General features: G+C 47.7%; 3 protein-coding genes across 4 annotated transcripts in view; 2 read left to right on the top strand and 1 right to left on the bottom strand.

Annotated features, from left to right (window-relative positions):
- The window catches only part of LOC8042865 (gamma-aminobutyric acid type B receptor subunit 2), a 115,271-nt gene extending 114,194 nt beyond the window's left edge, over nt 1-1,077 (bottom strand). The window contains exons 1-2 of the mRNA XM_042289620.1: nt 1,036-1,077; nt 177-314 (exon numbers count right to left, since the gene is read on the bottom strand). Of these exons, the coding sequence (XP_042145554.1) occupies nt 177-314; nt 1,036-1,077 (180 nt within the window). The remainder of the gene's footprint in view (nt 1-176; nt 315-1,035) is intronic.
- Nucleotides 1-26,317, top strand: part of LOC8042867 (acetylcholinesterase) — a 309,154-nt gene that overhangs the window by 163,173 nt on the left and 119,664 nt on the right. The gene's annotated exons all lie outside the window — the stretch shown is intronic.
- LOC8042882 (acetylcholinesterase) overlaps nt 2,083-26,317 on the top strand; it is a 121,511-nt gene continuing 97,276 nt past the window's right edge. The window contains exon 1 of the mRNA XM_042289619.1: nt 2,083-2,163. Coding sequence (XP_042145553.1) covers nt 2,083-2,163 — 81 coding nt within the window. The remainder of the gene's footprint in view (nt 2,164-26,317) is intronic.

Genomic DNA, 26,317 nt, shown 5'->3' with positions numbered 1-26,317 from the left:
TCCCGCGGTCCTTGTAGTTTTCGGCACTTTTATGTTCTATAAACTATATGAACTAGCTAGCCCAATTAATCACCTCGCTGAAGTAGATGTTTCCTTGCCTTTATTGATGACTACTCTGAAAGTGATCTGTTAAATTAGGATAGCTCGTCACGCGCGTGTCCGTCTGGCCACCTCACCTGCAGTATTCCCCAGTGGCTAACCACCTTGGCGAGGCGTTCGGTGACCTCCGAGGAGGAGGTGCCGAGGAGCATAGTCATCTTCTGCTTCCGGTAGATGGCGTGAAAGAAGGCGTTGATGGCCGCCCCGGAATCGCACTGCGGGTAAAACAAGCACAAGTATAATTAGAAACGACTTAAAAACTTGCGATTGCCGAAAGTATGCAAATAATTTTCACTGTTTTCCAGAAAAATCTCGAAAGAACTCGAAAAGAAGCCCATCGGAAGCGTCAGAATAGCAGACAACGTTCTGCCACGAGACTTGGCTTCTTTTGAACCCTGAAGAAGCAAGTCCATGAGTGAAAACTCCATGTCGTGTCAACGTCATGTCGATGCTTTGTCAGTGTCATCTCAACATCTCAATCATTCATTGATTTGAGTCATTTGTTGAGGCAGTTAGACTCTTTATGGGCTATAACAGGGTAGAATAAAAATGCCTAGAGGTGAAACATACACGTTACTGATACAAAAAAAGTTTAACGAATAATCAAGTTTCACAAGGATTACAAAACGCTGCACCAACCGAAAGAATAGTTTTAGACTAGTACTTAACGACGAAATGTACTGATGCGTGGGGCATTTACTTAGTGGCATAAACGACAATATTTTTTTATGCTCTAAAGAAATGAACTAAGTGAGGTTGATGACACAGTGGTGTGAGGTAGCATAATTCACTCGCTGATGGCTATAGTAAGAAAACTGAATTTAAAACAATAATTTCGCACAGATGGATTTGGGATCTTCATGCTGTGGCGATGCCTTGATCATTCATTTAGACGAACTTGAAAATAACCTGGAGTGTTAATCTTTACGTAATTACGAATAAAATGTCGTAGATGTTGTGTAAATGTTTTGCCAACATCTTGTCGATGTCTTGTCAAAGTCTTGTCAACATCTTATTAATGTTCTATTAATATCTCGCCAACACTTTGACCATGTTCCGTCAACGGTTTGTTGAAATTTTGGCCATATGTCGCGTCAACATCTTGTGAATGTCTCAACATTGTCCTGCCAACATATTGTCAATGTTTTGTCGGTGTGAAGACGTTATTAATGCATCAGAGTATTGTCACAAAATGGGAAGGTTGGCAACTAGCGAAAAAGAAAGAACCAGTGCACACATGGATAGATTGAAAATTTTCCGGAATGACAATTAGAACAAAATGAATCAGGTTCAAGGTATATTTTATGTTTCAACATAATACCCCCAAAGCTCAACACACCTGGTTTAAGGTTTCTCCAGCTTCTCGATACTCTCCGGGAAGTGACTTTCTTCGAGGTCCACAAATAACCGTTGCCAGCCTCGATCACCTCCTCATTCGACCGAAATATTTTCCAAGCCAGGAATGTTTTCGACTGCCGGAAAACGCCGCCAAACTCGCACACGATGCCATCAACAACCACGGCGGCGACAGTGACACGTGGAAACCCATTCCCGAAAACGTTCCCGGGAAACCGTTACACTAGCAGCGGTTACCCAAATCCCGATTTCGAGTTTGATGATCGTTATTTAAAAAAAATTCTCGGCATTGTCCGCGAACGGCGCTGCCAGCCCGCAGAATCATCGCCTTCGCTCGCCACTCCCGTCAAAGCGGCTGCTCGCCGCTCCCGGTTTGGTCAATTAGGGACTCGCGACTACAAAGGGGAAGGGAAAGGTACGCGAACGTCCCGAAAAAGAGGAGGAGAAGGAAACAAAAATTCCACGCCAAACTTCGAATCGGCACGATCTGTTCGGGAAGAAGACGGCAACCGTTTTCGATAATTTGCATAACGCGCCGAGGATTACGCGGGCTGGAGCTTCGACCTTGCGAAGTACACAAAATAAAGTAAAACAAAAGAAGGAAAAACATAATGGCGGTTGTGGAAGATGGTGCTCGATATTATGACGGGTTTTGAAGCGGTTTTCGACGCGGAAAACGGCGTACCTGGCGCGGAAGGGTGTAAAAAGGTATCGAGAGAGTGCGAAATTTCCCCCGGAATTTGCAAGTCCAAGTTGGGCGCCCGAAACATTATTTGCAGCGGTGGCAGGTAACAACGTATGCAAGTGGCGCTAACGATTGCAGTCTGGATGTGGCGGTGCGAGGGAAGCTTCCGGACGCGCCTTTGTTAAAATGACGGGTAAAGTGCGTTTTAACGGCTCCGTTAATAAAGGAGTTTAATCGACGGGACATGGAACAGGCAGGTGCGTTCATTCAGCGGAGAAGGTGTCTCTAGTATACGGCTACAGGAACGCGTCTCGGACTGGTGTGTTTAGCGTCCTATGCGGGTCGTAAGTTCGTCTGCTTCTTTTTGCAGGGGTTGTCGTGACGTCAGAAAGATGCCGAGCTCCGATTGGCTCTGATTGAAGGATAGTGGGTAGACCTCAAAGCGAGCTGTCTCGAGGTCTACCCACCATCCCTCCATCAGAGCCAATCAGAGCTCGGCATCTTTCTGACGTCAAAAGAAGCAGACGAACTTGCGCTCCGCATTCCGCCCTCGTGCATCGAACCGGAAGTGGCAAGGAATGACGTCACGAAAGCCGGAGTGTCACGCTTGCGGATGTCGCGATCCTGGCGGTTGGTCGTAGAAGCCTCCCGCGAAAATCACGACGAAACGCGAGTGTCGCTATCGTCGGGGTGTCCCAACTCCTGGCTGCCAAAGCTTCCGCGGGCTGCCCTGCTGGAGTGCGACCTGCCGCAGAACAGGCGTCTGCCGTGGCCACCATCGCTGCTGTTACGTCGCCAGGGTCGCGGCCGGCGAGAGCGAGACACTTTTATGACGTCATCGGTCAAAAATGGTTAAGATACTAGAGTCTAGTGTGCATAACGCGTAAATTTGCGAATAAGGAGCGGCACTGTTTCCGAACGAATTCATCTCGTCGATGTACCCACCAAACAATTCGATGACTTTGTAATGCGTAATCTTCGGAAGGAGCTCTGGGTCTTTGACGGTTAAAAAAACGCAAGGGTGTGTCTTCCATGTTCAAGCTTTTTGCTTCGTGATACTTTTTTTTTTTTGCGTTCTTTTTGATTAATGTTGTTCCTTATTTGAAGCAGAGCAGCGATAATTAGGTGCTTGGGATACACCTCCCTTTTTTTAAACTGTCAGCGAGTACAATAAATGTCGTCACTCAAACAACGTTTCATCTTACAAGCGCGTTCAACGAAGACATCTGGGGGTGAAATAAATGCTAAAATGCCAATTGTATACGGCATTACAAAAAATAAATTTGGTGTACATTTTACACTTGCAGCAGTCACGCAATCACATCAACAGATCGCAATGCTTGGGTCACCCCATGCTTACCGATAAAAACAAATTTGGAAGCCCCGCGCATATTCGACCCAAGTTGAACCGTAATTTATATATAAACCGTCACGAATTGGTTTCTTCGTACTTTCGCGGCAGTAGCGACGTGTCCGAACCGTAGCACACACAGGCGTACGCACGCACGCACGCATGCCTACGAATTATAGCCTTTGAAAACATCCTGGTTTCAAACGTGTGGCTTTACCGTATACGTCCAGTAGCAGCAATCATGCCTGACATCGAGCCTGATACCATCATGCATAACAAACGACGTAACATAAAATAATTCGTAAGCAGTGTTGTCTACATGATTTTTCCTGCGAATCTTTACTATCCTCTCGTTCCTTTCCACCAATTCAAAGAACCAAAACCAAAACAAACAAACTGGAAAGGGTGTGTTAGATATACGTCTCGGCGCAGCATAAAAGCCTGCGGCGTATACCTTGCTGGCGGATAGAGAAGAATGGCCCGAGGTGATAGGGCTCCCATAACTCTGGGAACCGCACGGATAAAAGCCGCACACAGGACGTCGTCCCAAGTGACTATTTTACTTTCTTTTTTGCCTATTTGCTCGTGTGTATGTGTCGAATCGGATCCGGAAGCCTATATGTACAACAGCATAAATCACATAACGGAAGGCATTTTCACCACCGTTCATCTCGACAATGACGGCTGCGCGAAGCTTCCGCACACATTCCATTTCAGCTCACGGTGGAGCGCATCGGACGCTAACACGAGCCATCGTGGGGCGTCGCAGGGGGAGGGATCGGTGGCCGGGTGTGTTTACGTGCTTCCAACTTGCCTGAGGGGTGACGTCGAATAATTTGGTCATCACGTTTCCGGCGAACACCGCTATTTCCTATCATGTATAAGACATGTAACTACGGCTTAAAGAACCAAGGCTAGCACTCATGTTTACGAACAAGCAGGAGCGCCCCTGGCGGACGCCACCGGCGCCGCGCATGCGCGATGGGGGTGTGGGCAAGAAGCTCGCCGTCGCCCATAAACAAACCATTGAAATGCGATGTTGTCGGCGTCGGTGTGAGTCCCTGTGCTGTTTTTCGCTTTGAAATGCGTCTTCTTTGCAATGTCTGACTACTTCAGCGGCCTCAGCGAAATTACCGAGGCTCGTTACACCGCAAAACTTTGCGCGAATAATGGGACATGCGGCGATTCATTCCGCGTGGACGCCGCAGAATGGTCTCTAAAGCGTGGTTCGCACGATGAGATTCCGGTCGCAATTTTCAGTCGCGACGTCGCTCGGGCTCCAAAAGCGTGAACTGCAGCTGAGATGGTCGACGTCAATACTCAAAATCGCAAGCAGAATTGAACCAAGTGAATCAGGCAAAACAAGTTTGTGATGGCCACTGGTAACAATGATCAACATTTCCTTTACACCGAGCCTGCTTACCACAACAAAACTTTTAACTTAAAAGTATCGCAATTACCGGGCCAACTTTTGTTCTACGGGCCAGTGTCGTCTAAAAGAGCAGACGACAAGCAGAAACGTTTGAAACAGCAAACGACAGTTCGAGCGATCAGGCGGCTGTTTCAGCTTGAAGACGCACTGAACGTAGTCCCCAGGTGTTCCGTACAACTTGACGGTTTTACGGCGTTCATTTTTGGAACAAAACAAATAAATCCGATGAGCAAAAGTTTCCGTGAATTCATCCCAAAGTGCTTCCCGCCCAAGCAATCGTGATCTGACGGCGTCTGATTTTCCCTTTTCACGTCACATATCCAAGTTCTCAGACGAGCTGAGCACACGAAAACTGACCTTCAAACCTTTCTCGACTCTTTCGGTACAGCCCCAGTCGCCGCGTTTCGACGAGAAGGCAGGTTTTTGTCGGGTTCCTTTCAAAACGACGCAGCAATGCACGTCCCGCACGGTGACTTCCGCCCACAGCCCCAGACCGGAAGTGCGCTCGACGCGCCACCACCTCGCTGCAGCGTAGCAGGGTTGACTTCGTGTATACAGTGGAAACCAGCGTCGCCCAACGTCGAAGGCAGATTCGACCCAACGCAGTCTAAACTCTGAACACAAACATAACATTTTTTGTTTGTTTTGTTTTTAGGTTAGTGTCACGTCGCCTTCGGGGAAAGAGAGAGAGAGAAAAGAAAGGAAGGGGGGGGGGGGGGGCGGGATTTCGAAGATGCGAAGCGCGTTGGCGCATTGCCATTTGATACGTTCCCAGCACTGGATCGGCCGGGATTGGCTCGTGCTGTACACTGCGCTGCGTTGTAAGGTGAAAGAAAGTACAGCGCGGTTACAGAGAGGTGCGAAAGTCAGGGCTCGTCTGCCCGCCGCACCATCTTATCGTTTTTCCCTAGCCTTAGGGATAAAAAACAATCAAAATAGCAGCGATCCTGAACGCCAACATACACCGAGCACCGGTGCTTTTTTTTTTCTTCTCTCTCTTTCTCTTTCCTTTGATAGATATGAGCAGAGGCACATATACAAAAAAGACAGAGCATATAGTCTTTTTTTTTTGACGGGTGCGTCGAGTGTTTTTTGATTTTCCACCGCCTTCTCCTCTTCTCCCCGTCACTTTTGTTCGTAGCGGAAGCGGAAGGAAATGCTACTAAAACTGATTCCGGGTGGTTTCTTTTTTTTTTTTTTTTCTTTCAGGGAATCACTATATTTCGGAGGCGAAGAAGAAACACTGACGTTTGCCATCAGGTGTGCCCGGACCAAATCGCTGTTTACGAACATACCCACCTAAAAACCGCGGAGTCACACTGCTGGTGCAGCGTACGAAGCACACGCGAGTTGGCTGCACACAGAATAACAGAAACGGCTGCAGATATGTCTCGAGACATACTTACAATGCGTCTGGGGACAATTTCGAAACCACCAACCGGACAGTATCGTGACGCAAAGGAGGAACGCGCCTCAAACCTTGTCTAAAGAATACCCTTTTTGCACGAGAGATATAGAGGGGTGCGGACGCGGCTTAAACATTTTTGTTAACTATACTGCGAATGAAATCACGAGAAAAATTGCCGGAATTCTTTCTCGGCATGAGCTTTATGATCTAATGCATTATGGCGGAGCGAAAGAGAGACTCGTATCTTGGCCCTTAATGATTTTCAGCTTGCCCGCGCTTTCCGAGAAACGTTTATATTTTCCCTCTCATGCGTGACATAACGAGGGAACTTGACTCAGCGCATCCCTGCTGGTTTATTAAGAAACGCGGGACGTGGCTCTCATTAATGTTCACGCGTCTTGCTATCTTGCTTCATGATTTGTGCTTGGGAGTTCTTTTTCGGATAATGCTGGACTTTTATTGACTTAAGAGCAGTAATTAGATGCACGCAACTCGCCACACCCCGATGATTCTCCTTCCTAAGCCTGCAATATATAGCATTTTAAGATGTAATGGATAGTAGTCTGCGAAACGCTTAGCTTGTGAGGTTCGGCGTGTGTTCCCCTTTGAGCTGGTTGGAAATCCACTAACGATGACGTCATACATAGGCCTTGTCTTGGTGATTCGGGACTCCTCACCCGGGGGTGAAAAACGGGAGATCAGCGGGGTTTCGGCCACCGGCGGGGCACCGCGAAGCGCAGTGTACGGGTGGGCCAAGTGGGTTAATATATATATATATATATATATATATATATATATATATATATTATATATATATATTATTTTTTAATGACTCATTTGCAGCGTGTTGCCGCGAAGCGGCGTAAACGGGAGGGGCCGGGTAGGGTACAACGCACCCCAGTGATACGCACGCCGTGCCCCATTGCGCCTTCGAAAAGGGCGACCCGGGTCTTTCACGCTCTAAATAAAATAGACTTAGTTCATGTTTCTGTAAAGTACTAGACAGCAAATCACAGCAAAGAAATAAAATAAAATAAACACGATGCCAGCGTGTGAAGAAGCCCAGAATGCTACATTTCACTCGCTCTTTGTTCCTGCGCTCAACGCGTTCTTTTTGTTTTCTTTTCTTAAATCTTTATTTGAGTTCATTTATCTGGTGAGACCTTTCTAGTTTTCGCTGTGATTAGCTTCCTCTGTATGCATCAAAAGAGTGAACTCGCATACTATTTTTTTTAGAGTGCCTAATGTCCTTAGAGTTCATCGCCAACTGCTGCTCGTAACTTGAATGACGTCCGGTTTTGGCGCAGGCTGTAACGAGGTTCCGGCGTTGCCTGTTCGAAAATTGGAACGAATCGACGACGGCCCTCATTAACTTTAATTGGAAAAGACGGCCGGACGATCGACGCCACCACCAGCGCGAGGCGCTCTTTTGACGCGCTGTGCCTCTCGATACCGCAAGCACTCGCAGCACTTCGATATAGCGCGCAAAGTGTTGAACGTAGGGATGCGGCGAACTTCTGTCCAACCTCGAGGTCGACAAGTTCGGCGAACCTTCGAACTTCTGGTAAAATGCGACGAAGCTCGATTCCTAAACAGTGTCGCCCGACTTATACACAGAAATGTAAAATTTTTACGAAATATTTATATATATATATATATATATATATATATATATATATATATATATATATATATATATATATAATTTATTCTTTTTAAGAAATTCGAAGCCTCTGCTTTCCCCCAAAAGCAATTGTACAGAGGCAGTGGCTGCAATCCTTGGAGGAAGCTGGGCCACTTACGAGGCATACATTATGTTATGACCGCAACAAAGCAGTCTGCACTGTGGCACTCACGTTGAATAGGGTGAAACATCATGCTCATTGCCACCGCATAAACTTTTATATGCCTTAACGTCATCCATGCCTCGTCATTCGCCCAGCTATAGTTTCCAGCGATTTGTTCTCCCAAGTGCTTTGCACGAACGTCCTTTTTTGCGTGTACGGTAGCTTGTATGAAATTTCAGGAAATGATTACCATTAATTACGCAATTTAAAAGGAAACATACAATCTTTTATTGAATTCGTTCGTTGCTATCCTTCTCCAGGTAGCGACAACTCGTTCTCAATTTCGGCGCATGCGCCTTACAGTCGAACTTCAGTCGAACTTTTCTCGACATTTTCGATAAGAGTTCGAAGAAAATTCTGAGGACACCTAAGCATATCTTATGAGCTGTGAATACGAAAGCATGCATGGTCGCTCTGTTGCTCCCTTAGTTCGTCTGCGGCATAATGGCGCGGACGGCCGATCGCGCGCTCTCGTGAAGTGGCCGCGCCCCGCTGAGCTCGGCCGTGCAGCCTCTCCGTAGTTTGCCCGAGCCGGCTTTGCGGGCAGACCGCCGCTCTCCTTACCGGCGGCCGGGCCGCTGCGTGCGCTGCGCCGCCATGAAGAGGGCTTCTCTGGTGGCGTTCCTTGGAACTACGCCGCGCGAGAGCCAATGGGAGCCTCGTTCCTTGTGACGATGACGCGCACCAGCCAATGGGAGCCTATCCATCAGATTTCTCCTACAGACGACAGGCTTCGCTCCATTGGGAGAGGGGAACGTTCCGGTTGGCACGGCTTCAGAAGCTGATGACGTCGGTTCGCTCCATTGGACCCCCCCCAGTTAGTGATTTCACATTAAAAAAACGAACCTGGTCGAACTCGGACGACGGTAGGTTCACAACATCCTTATGTGGAGCGCAAGTTCGTTTCTCCCTCCGCTAAGCGCTCCGCGGTCTACGAAAACTCCCTAATAGGGAGTTTTTGTAGACCGCGTTTCTCCATCCACTAAGCGCTCCGAACCGGAGAAGCCGCTACTGCGCCTGCGCGCCGATGACCTTGACTTTGGAGTTCCGGGTATCGTAGCAGGTTGTGGAGAGCGTTGCGGGACGGCGAAAACGATCTACAAAAATCTCCCTACTATATCAAGTATGGTGCCTGGAGCGCGTATCCAACTAATGCGTTTACAGCGCGAAAAAAAGAAAAAGCTTTTTTTTTTTTGTTTGATGACGTCATAGGAGTGTCACGCTGTTATCGGTCACAAAGCTGGCGCTGTCCCACCAGCGTTATTGGATCTGGCAGACGCCCGTTCTTGCTGCGGATCCCTCTCCAGTTTGACGGTCCACGGAAACTTCGGCAGCCAGGTGTTGGGAGGTTGTGACCCGCGTTCGGTGTTGGACAAGATACTCGACAAAATCATTGAAGTTACTATGTACCTGTTCATAAAGTATTTGGAGCACTACTCAAGTTACTTTCCCTGCAAAATATCTTGAGTAGAGTACAAATACTTCGAAATGTAATTCAATTACTTTCGAAGGTACTTCCGCATTGCGTAATTTGCATCGACTTCAGTGATACTATAATGCTTCATTTGCGAGCAACAGAAGCGTACAAGATAACATTACGGTGTTGTCCCATGCAAGCCCAGTAGAAGGAGTATACGTCACTGGTGCATGCGACAATATATTTTTGCACAAATGAGCAAAACGAGGAAACTCTACCTATAATCACTTCGCTAAAAATCACACATTCTGGTGGTTTTAAAATGCACACTTTGGGCGCGTCGTTTTATGAAGCGCCGCGTCTCACTATATTCGGAGGTGACTTTAAGCAAGTTTCATGCAAAATAATTACTGAATGACGACGAGAGCTGACATGCCGCACCTTCTTCAAGTCGGGTACCCCAAACGCTGCTCCCAAATATAGATAAACTGTAAAAAAAAAAAAAAAAAAAATTACGGATGGACACAAAGTACTACTACTGTCTTTTTCACGGTTGTCGATTTTTGTAGCCTTTTTTCATACTAAGCTCTAGGAACCCCTCCGAAAAGGCCTACAACTTTGGGAGGACTAATTGTCTGCGTTTTGAGAGTTCATCCTATGCTCATGAATGCGTCGATCTATACCCCGGTTCTTGCATAGCAAAGTCAAACATTACAACAACAACAAGAAAACATTTCGCGTTTTTTTTTTCTTTTACCCTTTTTTTATTTCCTTCTAATTGTTGTTTTCTCGGCATTGTGAGTCTGCATCTTTGGTTCTGCGCCTGGTTCTTGTTTATTTTTGGTCATTTCCGCTTCAAGTTTGATATCGGTTCAACTTTGCGATGGGGTATGTTGATTACTATTCTCGTAATATATTCCAGCGACATTTTTGTTTCAAACATTTAAAAGTGTAGTTGAGATGAGGAGTACAAGATGCTGAGAAATCTAATTAAGATGGAGCAGCAAATACTCACGATCAAATGTATCTGCAAGATACAGAATTACTTCCAAACGTAATTGAAATACAGTATCTTGAGTAGAGTATTTGAGATATATGCACAAGTCTGTGAGTCGCGTTTGCTTGTGCTTTTTGCCGGAACCTCTACGACCAACAGCCAGGAACAGAACATCGTACAGCGTGACACGCCGACTTTTATGGCGCAATTTGTTGCCACTTCGGAACCACTTTGGTGGGAATAGGACGCTAAGCACACTAGCCAAAAACCCTGCTGTCAATTCATAAAACAAAAGTTTAAAAATTGGGACATAAGCTTTGCGTTCCAAACCTTTATGTGACAGGTAAGCCGATGAAGCGTGGACAGTAGACTCGCCTCATATTTCCTGCGATAGTAAGTGAACATAACAAGCTACAAGCTGCGTTACTTAAGCTGTACTATTAGGAACGTTTAGCAAACCGTTACAGCGTTCTGCGTACCGCACTACTGGAGCTTTTGAAGCATATGTCTTTAAGCGCACGCCCGGAGTAACAAACCGCGGGGCGCGCGCTTAAAAGCATGCTTCAAAGGCTCCAGTAGTGCGGCACCCGGAGCATGGTAACGGTTTGCTAAAAGACCCTATTAACGATAGTCACGAGCCCTTGGAGCGTCTTTAGTGTGGCGGATAGGGCGCTATGAGTGATGAACGTTTTCGGACGGCTCGCGTGTGTGTCCCACGGGACAAACTAAACGTGGAGCACGAATTTGCATATCAGGAGAGAAAAATTAACAACAAAAAGTTAGCGAGGAGAGAGAGAAAAAAAAAAAAAAAAAGAAGACGCAATCGAGGTTTCGCGGGACGAATCCGCCGTTGCTCTGGTTGTATCGTGACTGGAACGCCAATTAATCTCGGCACTTACAGCGGATGCGCTGTGGAGATAAACCGCTGAGGTCGCGGTTGAGTCGCTCAGATGTGTTCTGCCGCTGGTTATGCATTTATTTATTTCGATAACCTCAGGACCCACAGGGCGTTACAGAAGGGGGCATAAAAAGCCTAATAAAATACAATGTTCAATTTGCACTGTCTTTTTTTTGGTTGAGTATAGTGTTGTGTTTTTCTCCTCGTGTTTTTGTTTGTTTCTTTTGTTTTGTTGTTATGAAAGTCAGACGTTCAAAACACTGTCCGCAGCACTGCTTAGGTTTGCTTGCTTTAAAGGTTATGTGGTGTAGCATAATCTCCTCTATATTCATAAAGCCTGGCAGTTCGACGACGGGGTCATAGAGTGCTTGGCCGCGGAATTAGAGCGCGAGGATCTGGTAACACAGAGCATTTGTCGGGGAACCTGGACATCAGCGCACAGCTTTTGCAGCGTCGACTGCCCGAAACATGGCTTTCAAATCCGGCGAGAAAAGAAGCGGTAGCGCGAGGAACGCGAGGAGCGCGAGCGGACATTCCATCTATAGAGTTATTACAATAAACGCTAGAGGTTCAGGTGGCGCTAGTGTGCTGTCGCATTTTGAAGCAGACAGCAAGCAGTCAGAAATTGACTTCCGCTAATGCATTTCTATGGGAAAAAGCGAGTGCATTTTCTCTCTGCGTTCGATTATAAGAGCAAATATCACGAATAATTTGTACGTACTAGGCACATTGGAACATTTCTCAGTCACGCAGACGAAATAATTGGTCAGTTACAGCATTTTTATTCAAAATTCATGGCATGAAAAACGGTGCTAAAACCACTTCGTACGTGTATTTATGTGCACTGTCGGACACTGTTAGAGCGAACACGGCGTCGACGTTTTCCAGCATGAAGAATATACGTGCCAAGCGAACGAACGACATGTGGAAAACCAATAGAGACGGCAAGATCTAGGCAGTAACACTGGATAAGTAACTCCTTGTGGGTGCGGACGATCAAAATAAATTGAAAGCCGTGTAGTACAGTCACATTTGCAATAAATAAATACTGCTTCATTCTTTCTGCTCGTGAATATGTGCGAAAATGCTTGTTATGGGTTCAAATCACCACCCGCACGCTCCAAATCTTTGCAAATAGGGGGAGCCAGAGAGGAGGTGCCCGATAAAAACTGCCCGACATAGGAAATAATAAAAAGACACACCTTTCGTAGCCTACGCACTTTATTTTCGCTTTCGAATGTTCCTTTAACCGATCGTAAAGATGTACGACGGGGTCACTTTCATTCAATGACAGGACGTGCATATTAGCAATATATAAGTACCACCGAAATGCTAGCAAACCTTGAACACACTCTACAATCCTTTCGGTCGTTAGCTTGCTTAGAATCGTCACTCGTTTTTACATAACTTCCTTGCAACAGAGGTTTAGGCCGGAAATAGAGCGAAGTTTAACATCGTTAAGTGGTAATGAAAAACGCTGTAACGAAAGCAATTACTTTCACAATACCAATTAAGGTACACGCTATCCGGTACAACCGAAATGACAAAAGTTATTCACCTTATTTTCCGACGAAGAAAGAAAATTCACGCGCGTTTTCCCACAGGAATACACAGGGAGGCTGGAAATGTAGACTGCATGCTGTCTGCTTCAATTTGCAAGCGGAAGTCCCGTAGACACTAGCGCCGGCTGAGCCTCTAGCGTTTATTGTAATAACTCTATTGTAATAACTCTAGCGTCTCGCCGCAGTGGGGCGCCCGTCACGTGGCTCTCCTCTCATCCGTTGTGTGCCGCTCCATCTTTTCCATTTCGACGGCCGCTTATCGTGGCGAACTGCAAGGTTTTGTCTTTTCCCTACCAAAATCCTCACCCTTTCCTCCTCTCCACGACTCTCCCGCACTTCCGTTTCAACGCTAGCGCCGTCTAGGGCACCCTCTCTGTAGGACGGCTCGGCTGCTTGCCGCTAGGAACGCTACGAGAATGCGTGTTTCTCGATTGTTCTTAACTTGCGCGGTTCTGTTTTCTCCAGGATTTGACTTTGCGATCTCGACTCTATATTTACTTCTGGGTATGTATTTTTATTGCCTCACCTTTAACGCGAGCATGTCAGTTTCTTTTTTTTTCCTTTTTTTTTATGCTTTAGGTGCGCGTCAGATTACGCTGCTAGTTTTGCGTATGCTCGGATCGTTTAGGTGTTCGGGATCGTAGCTATGTTTCGCTGTATGAACATTTATTAAACAAATTAGATTTTCTTAACAGATACCCATAACATCATTCCTGCGTGGTCTGACATTTGAGCGATAAGGGGAAGGTGTTAAAGAGGCAACTAGTGTGCGCTCCTCTAGTTGGAATGCGAGGCGCATTCCAACTAGCGCAAAGTTTCAAAGCTGCATTTTCGCGCTGTGAACAGAGAATGGCCCTGCATCTGATTGTTTATAAGTTTCACGTTAGGAACGAGTGAAATGAATAATAAAAACTGGGATTGTGGGGATATGTATACAGCGTGTAGTCGGCCAGCCATTTCAAAGGTGCAAAGAAATAATATATTGGTGGGTTTTACGTGCCAAACCAACGACGGGCATCTGGCATGCCCCAGCGGAGGACTCAGGATTAATTTCGACCACCTGGGGATCTTTTGACGTGCAACCGAAAGCTCGGTTACACGGCGCCTTCTCCACAATAAGTCTCCGTCAGATCATTTCAAAGATGCGACGAGTCACTCGCTGTAGATGAGCAATTTAGCCAGTGCAGTAGAACCGATAGCCTGGTGTCCTTATGGTGCACCACGCAGCAGTGATACCCGACCGCACGCCGGTGCGTTGCTCATCCAGATCGAAACGGGCAGGGGTGGGGATTGAACCCAGAGCGAAGTGAAAGCTTGCCACGCTCCGTGCCTCCCTGGCTCGCATGCTAGCTGTTGCAGTGCGGGCACCGTTTTTTTCAGGTTGCGTGCTCGCGCTCGTAGCCTTGGTCCAGAAACAGCCTGTCACAGTTATCAGAGCGCTGAAACGTCTGGAGCAACCACCATTGCGCACCGTAACAAACCGCAAAATGTGGATTTTATATTTTGTAAACATGCGTGATTAGAGCATTGAAGGTGAGGAATGTATGGAATAAATTTGTTCGAGATAACTTCAGCTTGCTATTAATTGCGTAATTATACATACCAACGGAGTAATGAGGATTTTTCATCATTAGTATTATCATAAATGGGTTCTCCAGTATACTGGGGAATAATGTGAGCGGAAACCATAGGGACAGAATTTGATCATTCACTTGTTAGTGATGGAACTAGTCTCCTATTGGAAGATTGATACAGCTTTAGATAGGCTATACGTGTAAACAATACGGTGCCCTATTGTACATGCTAAAGGGCAAATATTGAAGCAGTCCACCGGAAAATTTGATGCAAACTACCATTCATCTATTAGTACTCTATACTTTTTGACCGAATACGGAACGAGGAAGACATACAGCACGCGAACAATGTCCTTCTACTCCCACATTTCTTCGACATTTGGAGCTTTTTGGCGAGGTCCTCGTATTCCGTTTTTACGAGAATGTGTTTTTTGTCCTTTAAAATCGTTCACAATTCACAAAACAGAAAAGAGTTCAAATTTTATTTATTATGCACGCGCGCATGCTCGCGACATGAAAGCGGCCTTCAAAACAAACTCGCGAGTATGAAAAAAAAATCAGAGTGTAGTATTGGGATATATAGCAAACAACACTCTCTTAGGAGCTGCAACTTGCCTCACACAGCCTGGAAGTGGGTTCGCACACAAAATCCTTCCTTCGGTATCGCGAAAACCAAATGTTTCTTCACTTCTTGTTTCGCTCCCCACGTGGAACCCCGAAGAGCTTTTTCCCCGTTCCTCGCTTGTTCGAGCAGCCCCCAGCGCAACAACACGTCATGTCGGCTGCCGTATATCGCTAAGCACATAAAAAAGAAAAAAAAAAAGCCTTTTCTAACGCGCAAACAAAAACTATGCAGATAACTTGTTGCGTAGCAAGCGCCGATGTCCGCGAGACGGAGGGGGCACGAATGCCGGACAGAAGTTGCAACCCGAAACCCATGGGCCGCTCGGCCAATAAGACATGGTGGAGAGGAGAATTTTTACGAGGGGGAGAATGATTTTGTAGAGGGCGAGAAGGTTTCGGCGCAGGAGTTTTCGAACAAGGAATGGCGTTACTTAATGACCCCAGCAAGAGTGGAAGAGCGCTGGGTCGAGATGCATCCAGTGCGCTCGGTTGGGTTCGCAGGCGCTAACGCAACCCAACAGAGACGACGAACGCCATGACGTTGCGCTTTCGGTGTGGCCTGATTGGCCCTAGCAATTCGCAGCTTCGGCTGCTTTCTAACTTAAAAAAAAAATAAACAATATTTTTGTACGGAGGCAAGAGAAGATATATATTTTCCAACAAGCTCGCGTAAATCCTGTTTTTTCTTTTTCTTTTCTTTAAATAAGAAAGAGCAGAAAGTCAAACAAAAACCACTGATGAGTGTGACGTAACAGGCATTCGAAAGAGGTTCGTGCGATCGACAGTGTTGTACTGCTCATGCTCCGCGCCAACAAAACAAAACTCCGTGATTATTTTTTTGGTTTAACCGCGATCGATCGTAGTAGACGAAATTTCGGACATCATTTGTCGCGATAGTTTTCCGTTTCGACGCCGGAAGATATGTTATTTTGCCGTCGTTAAAGGATGAGACCTCCGAGATCGACGACACGAGCGATGTTTCAGAGAATCTGTGCGAGGGTTCGTCCCGCTATCTTATGCACCTATATGAGAAAAAAAAACATATGGTACTTATTATTTATTTTATTTCATTTATTGATTCTGTCAGCCCTTGTACAGGGCTATTACAGGGGTGGAGAAAAAAAGACAACAACAAACGAACATGTACTCTTACATGCAAGCATACACAAAGGTTACAAGTATATTGAGATGTTTCGTAATTTCGGCAGTTTACGAAACGGATCGCTTCGTAGTTTTGAAACATTTCTTTACTCAAGCTATAGGGGATTTAAAATGTAGCACATACAAAAATATCAGTGATACGCTCCAAAATTCATTTAGCGACATAGATAACACAGGGGAATCAGGTAACAAATTCCAATCTTTAATAGCCATCGGAAAAAAAAAAAAAAAAAAAACTGTACTTAAAGCAATCGTTTTAACAGATGAATTAGGAATGTACATGCTGTGACGATGTCTTGAAGACTCGGCGGAGCGAATTTCCAAGTACCCAGATTCCTTTATCTTTACGCAATTACAAATAATCTGAAAAAGAAACTTTAATATTTCATATTTTGTTATTGGTTCAAATGTAGGAAGATTGGCAAGTTCACATAGTTTTGTGGGGGAATGAACGTGGCTGTATTTATTAAAATAAACCTGGATGCGAGACGCTGAATTTTCTACAGCTTACTGCAATTTGCAACGGTATATGGGTCCCATAAAATTTTACAATACTCGATGACGGGTCTTACCACTGTCATATAAGCCAGACTTTTTATTTTAGGAGTTGCACTATCGAGGTTTCGTCGAAGGCACCACAGTGCTTTATTACCTTTGATGCATACGTTATCAAAGTGAGTGTTCTATTTTAGATCAGGATTAAGCCTAAGTATTTATGTTCTTTTACTCCCTCAAGCTCAGCACCCGCAATGCAATAATTATAAGCCAAAACATTGTTTTTTCTCGTAATAGACATGAAGACTGATTTTTCAGAATTTAGCACCATTTTCCAATTGTTACACAACTTTTTTAATTTTTTCTAAGTTACAGTTTAATTCGATTTGATCGTCTGATGTGTTGATTTTGTTGTAAATCACACAATCGTCGGCGAATAGTCTGATTGGAACTGAGATCTCAATGCGCAGATCGTTAATAAAAATAAAAGATGAAAGAGGACCCAAGACACTGCCCTGGGGTACGCCTGAAACAACTTTTTTTCCCTTGGTCGCCTAGTCCCAGTGATGCGTACGTATTTATATTCACTGACACGTGTCTCATCTAGGGAGCCTTCATGTGCGCATGAAGGCACTCTAGTGTCATCATGATCACGCTCCTCTCTTCGTGATTGGCCCTTCGACGTTCTTATCGGCCGTTGTCGCACTCTCATTGGCTGCGATAATAAGGTGCTGAGGAATTCCTACGCCCCGACTTTGTTATGCTGTCCGTGACTGTAGTTCACTAACCGCATGACAACAACCTTATCTGATGGTTATTTTAGCTAAAGAACTTTTTCAGTTTTGGGCACTTTACACTGTCACGTGACTGAGATGTGTGCGCTGCATTAAACGAAAATTGCAAAGCTCAAGTGCAAAAAAAATGTGTCGTGAAAATTTTGAAGTTAAAGTAATGACCACATTCACAAAAGGGTGCGGCGAATGTTCGGTAACTTAAACGCGCGCGCGCCAAAAAAAAAAAAAAAAAAGTTGAGTGAAAAGAAAAGGATTTAAAGGAGTGGATATTAATTCACGCGTGATGCTGTGACAACGTGTCAGGGTTAAGTGAACTTCAATATATAACTCCCAAATCAACAAAAAAGTAAGAAACAAGTTACAAAAAATGAACACACGCTTAAGAACGGGAAACCCTCTGGGTGAGGGGAGAAAGGCAGAACGAGCCTAAAACGAAATCCAAAAGACAGCTTTATAAGGGGTACATGATTATGCAGATTTGTTAGGCTTTAAGGTCGATTTTCCTATTACGCCGGCTTATGTGCACTCAACAAAGAATGAAAAGCAAAACAATTTAAGATGGATTTTTGCATTCTCCTCAACGGATGCGAAAGTGGAGAAACAACGAATTTCAAACTCCATCTTTCGCGTTCAGGGAGCTCTATCATGTTATATGGGCAGCTTTTAAGAGCCAAAGTCATGTAGCGATAGAGTCAGAAACTGAGGAACGAGGACAGCGAACCCACCGAACCTGAATAAATGGATAGCTAAGGGCTGAGCCATTTCAATCGGGCGACGGCTTGTGCCATCTAGCCGGTGCTTTTAATTGGAACAGTTGTTTGACCAGTGATTTACAAAAGATTAGGGTTAAGGTCTGGTTCACACACCAGTTGTCACTGCTTACGACCGGAGAGGATTAAAAACCGGTTTAAGCCTCTTGTGACTGCCTACGAACGGCAGCAGTGGTGCGCAGGCGGTCGTAACCAGTCACAAGAGTGATTTTTCAACTTCTTCGTTCTTAGCTTTCCTCCTCAACTCAAAAGCGAAATGAGAAATCAGACGGTCGTGACGTGTTTCGGCACCGATACGATGACTCCGAGCTTCCACCAGCCTTCGTAAAGGCCGACGAACGACCAGAAAGATGGAAACTCTCCCTAAATTCCTCCTTTCCATTTGTGAAAGAAGGAGGTCATCCTCCTTTCTGCGGGGAGTAGCTAGGAGACCCGTTCATGTGGTACGAGGGGGAGAGAAGAGGTCGACAGTGAATGGAGAGAAGAAAACTGGTTTTCTGCCCGGTAGAAGATGATTCTGTAGGTCGGTCTTTAAGCACACCATGGAACTTGACATTCGCAAGCGATCATCATAAGTGCCGTTACGGCAATCATTGGCCACGAACGCGAATTCAAATATTCGTCGACAGATTACTATTTGACGAGCGCATACGTTGGTGTGACGCAGTGCTCGTGTCCGACGCGGTTCCCCCTGTCGGCCTGGAGGACTTCCGTTTGCGGTGGTAAGGTATACCTTTCGTCACGGCCACGTGATTTCACATGTTGGTGGCTAGTGCCACTAAATAAGAGCTATGCTTTAGAGTAACAACATCTTGTGGCTTAAAATCATGGCTATCTGATGCTTTATCTAAAATCACAGGAAACGTTTTTCCGTCCTCCGCAAATGCTTATACAGTTCGCGACACACCCAAGCAATATTACATGCATCTTCTAACACAAAATTTAAAGCTGAGAAAGTCGCACTTTTGAATCATGACAATCGGCACTTGTGTCTGCTCTGCACAAGCACCAAGATGGCGGCGCCCATAACAATATCGGGAAACGTAGTGCCGGCACTCTAAGCGTAGCTCAGTTAGTGACTCTATTGGTGGCCTTGTGCGGTCGAGTGGAGGATGAAAATGTACATTTTTATCTTTTTTTTCTTTTTTTAAAGAACGGGAGGCAATAAGAGGAAACGGAAATATAAATTGGTGTCTGCATTTGGAAAACGCTGGAAAATCATTTCATGGTCCCTTTGTTGAAAGGGCAACTCTGGTCGAAAACGAAACCAAAAGAAATGACTGGTACCGCTTTAGTGGTGTGAAATATTGCCGCGCGCGCAGCTGGCCAAGTAGGCAGCGCGTGCGCGGCCTAACGGTTATTGCGCTTGCCTCCCACGCAAAAGGCCAGGGTTCGATTCCTGGCCGCGACTACATATTTTTGTTGACAGTGTAATTTGATGTTCTAGTGAATTCGAGAACCGTCTTGCTGATTCGAGGTCAGAATGTTCTACACGCCGAACCTTCTACGCCGATCATTCCAGAAGCCCACACGTGTACACAAGGGGCTCCGCGTGACGATCTGCAGTCAGTTTTCGCCCAGCGTTCGACTCTGCTGCTACGCCGACTTCGACGCCCGCGACGCTCCGTTATTATCTTGTGTACCATTTTATTTTTGGCACAAGTTCGCCACATTAAACGTTTATTTCTTCCTATTTATTTCTTGTTTGTTGGTCGCCACCCGTGACATTTTGGTGGTGGTGCTGGGTAACCGCATGCCCGTGCAGCGCTCCCCTCCGAGTTTCCGGAGTGCAAGTCCGAACACAAGCCCACAAGAACCCAACGAAGACCAGACCGAGATCCGATTAAGTCGCCGGAACCTTGGCCTACCCCCGGAGTTAGGACCCTTGCCACCCAGGACCAGGCAAACAAGGAGGACGACGATGGCCAACGAGTCGGAGACCCCGGCCGCTCCAGCCGTCGTTTACCTGCCCGTCGTACCGCGGACGGCTGCTCCATTCCACGGCGAGCAATACGAAGACGTCGAAGACTGGATTGACCAGTATGAACGCGTTGCCCGCCAGGCCACGGCGCCACCCCGACGAGACCCTCCGATGCCACAGTATCCTCGACGCCAGGAAGGACAGGTCCAGAACGTCCGCCCGGAGCAACCCTCGTCGAGGAAGACCGATGTGTGGCGAACGGCCGACCGAGGCCCGCTCTGCTACCACTGCGGGGAAGCCGACCATGTGTACCGCCGATGCCCATACCGACGATTCGGGCTGCGCGGATTCCACCCAAACGACCCGCGCCCCCGGTATGGTGAACGCCCTCGGGAGATCGACGAGTACCTGCGACGACCCCAGTCCCCCGAGCCTGCGTCCCGCCGAGAGTTCCGGTCACCATCGCCGCGACGTCCAGCTTCGCCGATGCACCGACCCCGACGTGAAAGCCTGTCGCCCCTCGCTCCTCGCCGGGGAAACTAGGCGCGGCGACCCCTGGAGGTGGAGTTGCCGAAGACGACCGACGTAAAGAGCCTCCAAGAACGACGGAGCGCTCCCACTCTCCCGACGCCACGCATCACAACGACGCTCCTGCATCGGTGTCCAGCAATCTGAACGTTGTGATCGACGGCCTCGACGCATCGGCACTCGTGGACACCGGAGCAGACTACTCAGTCTTGAGTGGGAGGCTCTCCCGCCGCCTTCGAAAAGTCATGACGCCGTGGGATGGACCACAAATAAGAACCGCCGGAGGACACCTCATTACACCAGTCGGGAGATGCACTGCTCGCGTCGAGATCCATGGTGAGACGTGCCCTGTCAAGTTCGTCGGTCTTCAAGACTGTTCGAGGGACGTTATCCTCGGAATGGACTTTCTCTGCGAGTATGGCGCAGTCATCGACCTCGGGGCAAACCAGTTGACGCTGCGAAAGCCTCTTCTGCCGCCGGTGGAGGCCAACACGACGTCATCCGCGATCCGAGTTATAGCCGACCATGTGAATCTGCCGCCGCGGTCGAGTGTTTTCGTCACCGTCATAACCGACGCAGCCATGCACGGTGAAGCTCTTCTGGAAGGCAGCGTCCAACTGCTTCTTGAGAAAGGAATTGGCGTCGCACGAGGCGTAACGGATCTTCAAGAAGGACGAACAACTGTTCTCGTGACAAACTTTTGAGAAGAACCGCAGCACCTAACGAAGGGTACCACCATGGGCTACGTCGAGGAGCTTCAGACGCCAGCCGTGGTCACCGCAGTCTCCGAGGAAACCTCGTCGCCACAGCAGAAGAGCACGACGCCGCCGCCGCTCGACATCGACCCCGAGCTCCCAGCTTCGAAGCGCTGGCAACTGGTTGATCTCCTCGCCGAATACAGTGACTGTTTTGCCACGACATCGAAAGTTCGCCAAACACCAATGGCGAAACATCGCATTATTACCGACGACGACGCACTCCCTGTCCACCAGTCGCCGTATCGAGTCTCCTTAAAGGAAAGGAAAGTGATTCAAGATCAAGCTCAGGAGATGCTCGACGACGACATCATTCAACCCTCAAGAAGTCCATGGGCGTCCCCAGTCGTACTTGTAAAGAAGAAGGACGGAACCCTGCGATTCTGCGTGGACTATCGTCGACTGAACGCTGTGACGAAGAAGGACGTCTATCCGCTCCCCCGCATCGACGATACGTTAGACCGACTGCGCCACTCCCGATATTTTTCGTCGATGGACCTGAAGAGTGGTTACTGGCAGATTGAAGTTGACGAACGTGACCGGGAAAAAACTGCCTTCGTCACTCCCGACGGACTGTACGAATTCAAAGTCATTCCTTTCGGACTTTGTACAGCACCAGCCCCCTTCCAGCGCGTCATGGACACCGTGCTGGCAGGTCTGAAATGGCAGAGCTGCCTCGTTTACCTGGACGATGTTGTGATATTCTCACGAGATTTCGATGAACACCTCAGACGACTTCGAGCCGTGCTTCAAGCTATCAAGACCGCCGGCCTGTCACTCAAGCCAACAAAGTGTCGGTTCGCCTATGGGGAACTAAAGTTCCTCGGCCACGTCGTGAACAACAAAGGTGTTCTACCTGACCCCGAGAAGACCCGCGCCGTAGCTGCATTTGCGTCGCCGTCTGACAAGAAGGCAGTAAGAAGATTTCTCGGACTCTGTGCCTACTACAGGCGCTTTGTTCGAGACTTCGCCAAACTATCCGCACCGCTGACACACCTCACGAAGGACGCCGTAAAGTTCGAGTGGACAGAAGAGCACCAGAGGTCATTCGACGAGCTCAAACGAAGACTCCAGACGCCGCCGATTCTTGGCCACTTCGACCAGTTTGCTGAAACCGAGATCCACACCGACGCCAGTAACACCGGACTGGGTGCGGTACTAGTCCAAATGCAGGACGGCGCAGAGCGAGTCATCGCATACGCAAGTCGGACGCAGTCTAACGCGGAGAGGAACTATTCAACTACTGAAAAGGAGTGCCTCGCTGTCGTCTGGGCAATAACGAAGTTTCGCCCATATTTGTATGGAAGTCCTTTTCGCGTGGTTACAGACCACCACTCGCTCTGCTGGCTGGCGAATCTGAAGGACCCCTCTGGACGCCTCGCCCGGTGGAGCCTACGACTGCAGGAGTTTGACATGACCGTGGTGTACAAGTCCGGCCGGAAGCACAATGACGCCGACTGCCTGTCGACGGCCTCAGTTGAGGCCGGTCCTTCCTGCACCAGAGAGGACGACGATGAGTTTTTCCTCGGCGTTCTGGGTATCAGCGACATGGCAGCACTCCAACGAGACGACCCTGAGCTGCGAGCACTCATTGAGCACCTAGAGGGACAAGGAAGCGCCGTTCCCCGCGGTTTTGTCCGAACACTGCCAACCTTCTCCATCCGACAAGGTGTGCTCTACAAGGAGAACTTCAGCGACAACAGCACGGCGTGGCTGTTGGTGGTCCCTTCCAGTCTTCAAGAAGAAATTTTTCAAGCCTGCCACGATGACCCGACGGCGGGACACCTTGGTTACAGCAGGACTCTTGCCAGGATACGCGAAAAGTACTACTGGCCCAAGCTTGCGAAGACAGTGCACCACTACACCCGATCTTGCCACGAGTGTCAACGACGGAAGAAGCCACCGACGAGACCGGCAGGACTTCTTCAGCCTATTGCGCCGCCATCTGCCCCATTCCAGCAAATCAGTATGGATTTACTCGGACCTTTCCCAACGTCGACGCAAGGAAACCGATGGATCATCGTCGCAACCGATTATCTCACGCGGTACGCCGAGACAAAACCCCTTCCACCAGGAACGGCTGTTGAAGTCGCGAAGTTCTTCATCGAGTCCATCGTCCTCCGGCACGGCGCTCCCGAAGTCCTGATCTCAGACCGTGGATCATCATTCATGGCCCAGCTGACGCAAGAAGTCCTTCGTCTCAGCCACACCAGCCATCGCCGCACCACGGCGCACCACCCGCAGACCAACGGGCTAACGGAGAGACTCAACAAGACCATCGCCGACATGATCTCCATGTACGTCGACGTGGAGCACAAGACATGGGACGAGGTGCTGCCGTACGTCACATTTGCCTACAACACGGCCGTACAAGAGACTACCGGAGTGACACCCTTTCAACTGGTGCATGGACGCAAGGTAACGACAATGCTGGACGCTATGTTACCCCACGAACCGGCTGTCGACGCAAGCGACGACGCCCAGGTGGTTGCCCAAAGGGCAGAAGAAGTCCGTCAGCTCGCCAGACTCCGGATTAAGGCTCAACAACGTGTCGACACTGGCCGCTACAACCTTCGTCGTAGGGACGTCCACTTCCAGCCCGGAGACAGGGTGTGGGTGTGGACACCGATTCGCCGCCGCGGTCTCAGCGAGAAACTCCTGAAACGTTACTTTGGACCCTACAAAGTGCTTCGTCGACTCGGGGATCTGAACTACGAGGTGATGCCCGACGGAACACGGACTTCGTCACGCCGCCCTCCACGACCTGAGGTCGTCCACGTCGTGCGACTGAAGCCGTATTACGCTCGATAGGACTGTGGACCTTATGTGTTCCAAATGACCCTTTAGTTTACCGTTCTGTTTTATTTGCTTCGTTTTGTGTTTGGGTTGCATCGGGACAATGCACTTTTTAAAGGGGGGAGTAATGCCGCGCGCGCAGCTGGCCAAGTAGGCAGCGCGCGGGTGGCCTGACGGTTATCGCGCTTGCCTCCCATGCAGAAGGCCAGGGTTCGATTCCTGGCCGCGTCTACACATTTTTGTTGACAGTGTAATTTGATGTTCTAGTGAATTCGAGAATCGTCTTGCTGATTCGAGGTCAGAATGTTCTACACGCCGAACCTTCTACGCCGATCATTCCAGAAGCCCACACGTGTACACAAGGGGCTCCGCGTGACGATCTGCAGTCAGTTTTCGCCCAGCGTTCGACTCTGCTGCTACGCCGACTTCGACGCCCGCGACGCTCCGTTATTATCTTTTGTACCATTTTATTTTTGGCACAAGTTCGCCACATTAAACGTTTATTTCTTCCTGTTTATTTCTTGTTTATTGGTCGCCACCCGTGACAATGTGATCACAGCCGAAATATTTCGTCACGCGTACTCCGCTAAAAAGTTTCAGAAAAGACCAGCTGTTCTTTAGCGGGCGGCAAGCGGGTAGCTTTAGGCAACGTTACTTGATTACCTCGGTTGTGGAACTCCTGCTGAAGGGGGTACCCCCTCTCTCTCACTTCAGTCCATCTACTGTCGTTCGAAGCGTGAAACGAAGATTTTCGTTTTATAACTGCGTGTTTTGCAGACCTTAAACGGCCGCTTAGGCTCTGTGTTTCGAAACGCATGTATTCCATAGAATACACTGCATTTACCACAGCAGCTGTCCGGCGCGTCAAGCAGTTCGCTAACTGAGCTAATCTAATCACGTTGGCTCTTAGTCAAGGAAAACAGGCGCAGCACCTTTGTGACGTCACGTCGCGGCCGTACGGCTGATGATCAGTGTTGCCATTTCTTTAGCAGATCGTTTCGGTATTGCCGTAGGCGCCCGGAACCAAACTTTGAGCCGTTATATTTGTGCATTTGGAAGGGGGAACGCGCTGGTAAGATAAACCTACTACCGGCAATATTGAGAAAAAAAATATTACTTTTAATGCTGGGACACTCCTTAAGCTAAAAACTCTCGTAATCCCAAATAAAAAAAAAATATTGACCGGTGTCTTTTCTTTTTAATTGGTTGTGGGTTGCAGTCGGTTGTAGTAACAAGCAAGTGTGAGAACCAGCCTTAAATGTTTTATAGTGTCTTTCTATAAACAAGCTTTTTTTTTTTTTTTTTTTTTTTTTTTTTTTTAGAGGAAGTTCGGGTTTTTTTTAACATGCGCTATTCGTATTCGACATTTCCGTTTCTTCGCTTGTTCCTGGGTAAGATTTGCTCAACGTCGAAAAGTGAAGCATCTCGCCTGCTTCAGCTCTCAAATACTATATTTGTTTCAAGTACAAACTAAACGAAAGGGGGGATGCGAATGCGTGGAATCAGGCGTGAACGCCCGCAAAATGTTGTGTTTGGTTAATTAGTTCATTATTCGCCGTAAAAGCCTAAAAGCGATTTAAATTGTCGTCTCCACTTCGCGCCCCTGCCTTTTGGCGCCTTTAGTGAGTAATGAACGGACGCACTTGCGAGTGCACAAAGAGGGAGAGAGAGGCGCACGTTCATACTGTCATGAAAAAAGAAATAACAGCTGAATTCTTTCCCGAAACCGAGCACCGATGAGTGCGCATCCACTACTGGCGATACGAAGATCCTCAAGTATCAAAATCAAAGTATAAAACGGTTTTCTACGGCGACACCAAACAGGTGTCGACGCAGGCAGCCTATAA

The sequence above is a fragment of the Ixodes scapularis genome, unplaced genomic scaffold, assembly GCF_016920785.2.
Source record: "Ixodes scapularis isolate PalLabHiFi unplaced genomic scaffold, ASM1692078v2 PGA_scaffold13__105_contigs__length_92229423, whole genome shotgun sequence".
In the NCBI taxonomy this organism is placed as follows: Eukaryota; Metazoa; Arthropoda; class Arachnida; order Ixodida; family Ixodidae; genus Ixodes; species Ixodes scapularis.
This window is presented reverse-complemented; position numbering and strand designations above follow the sequence as displayed.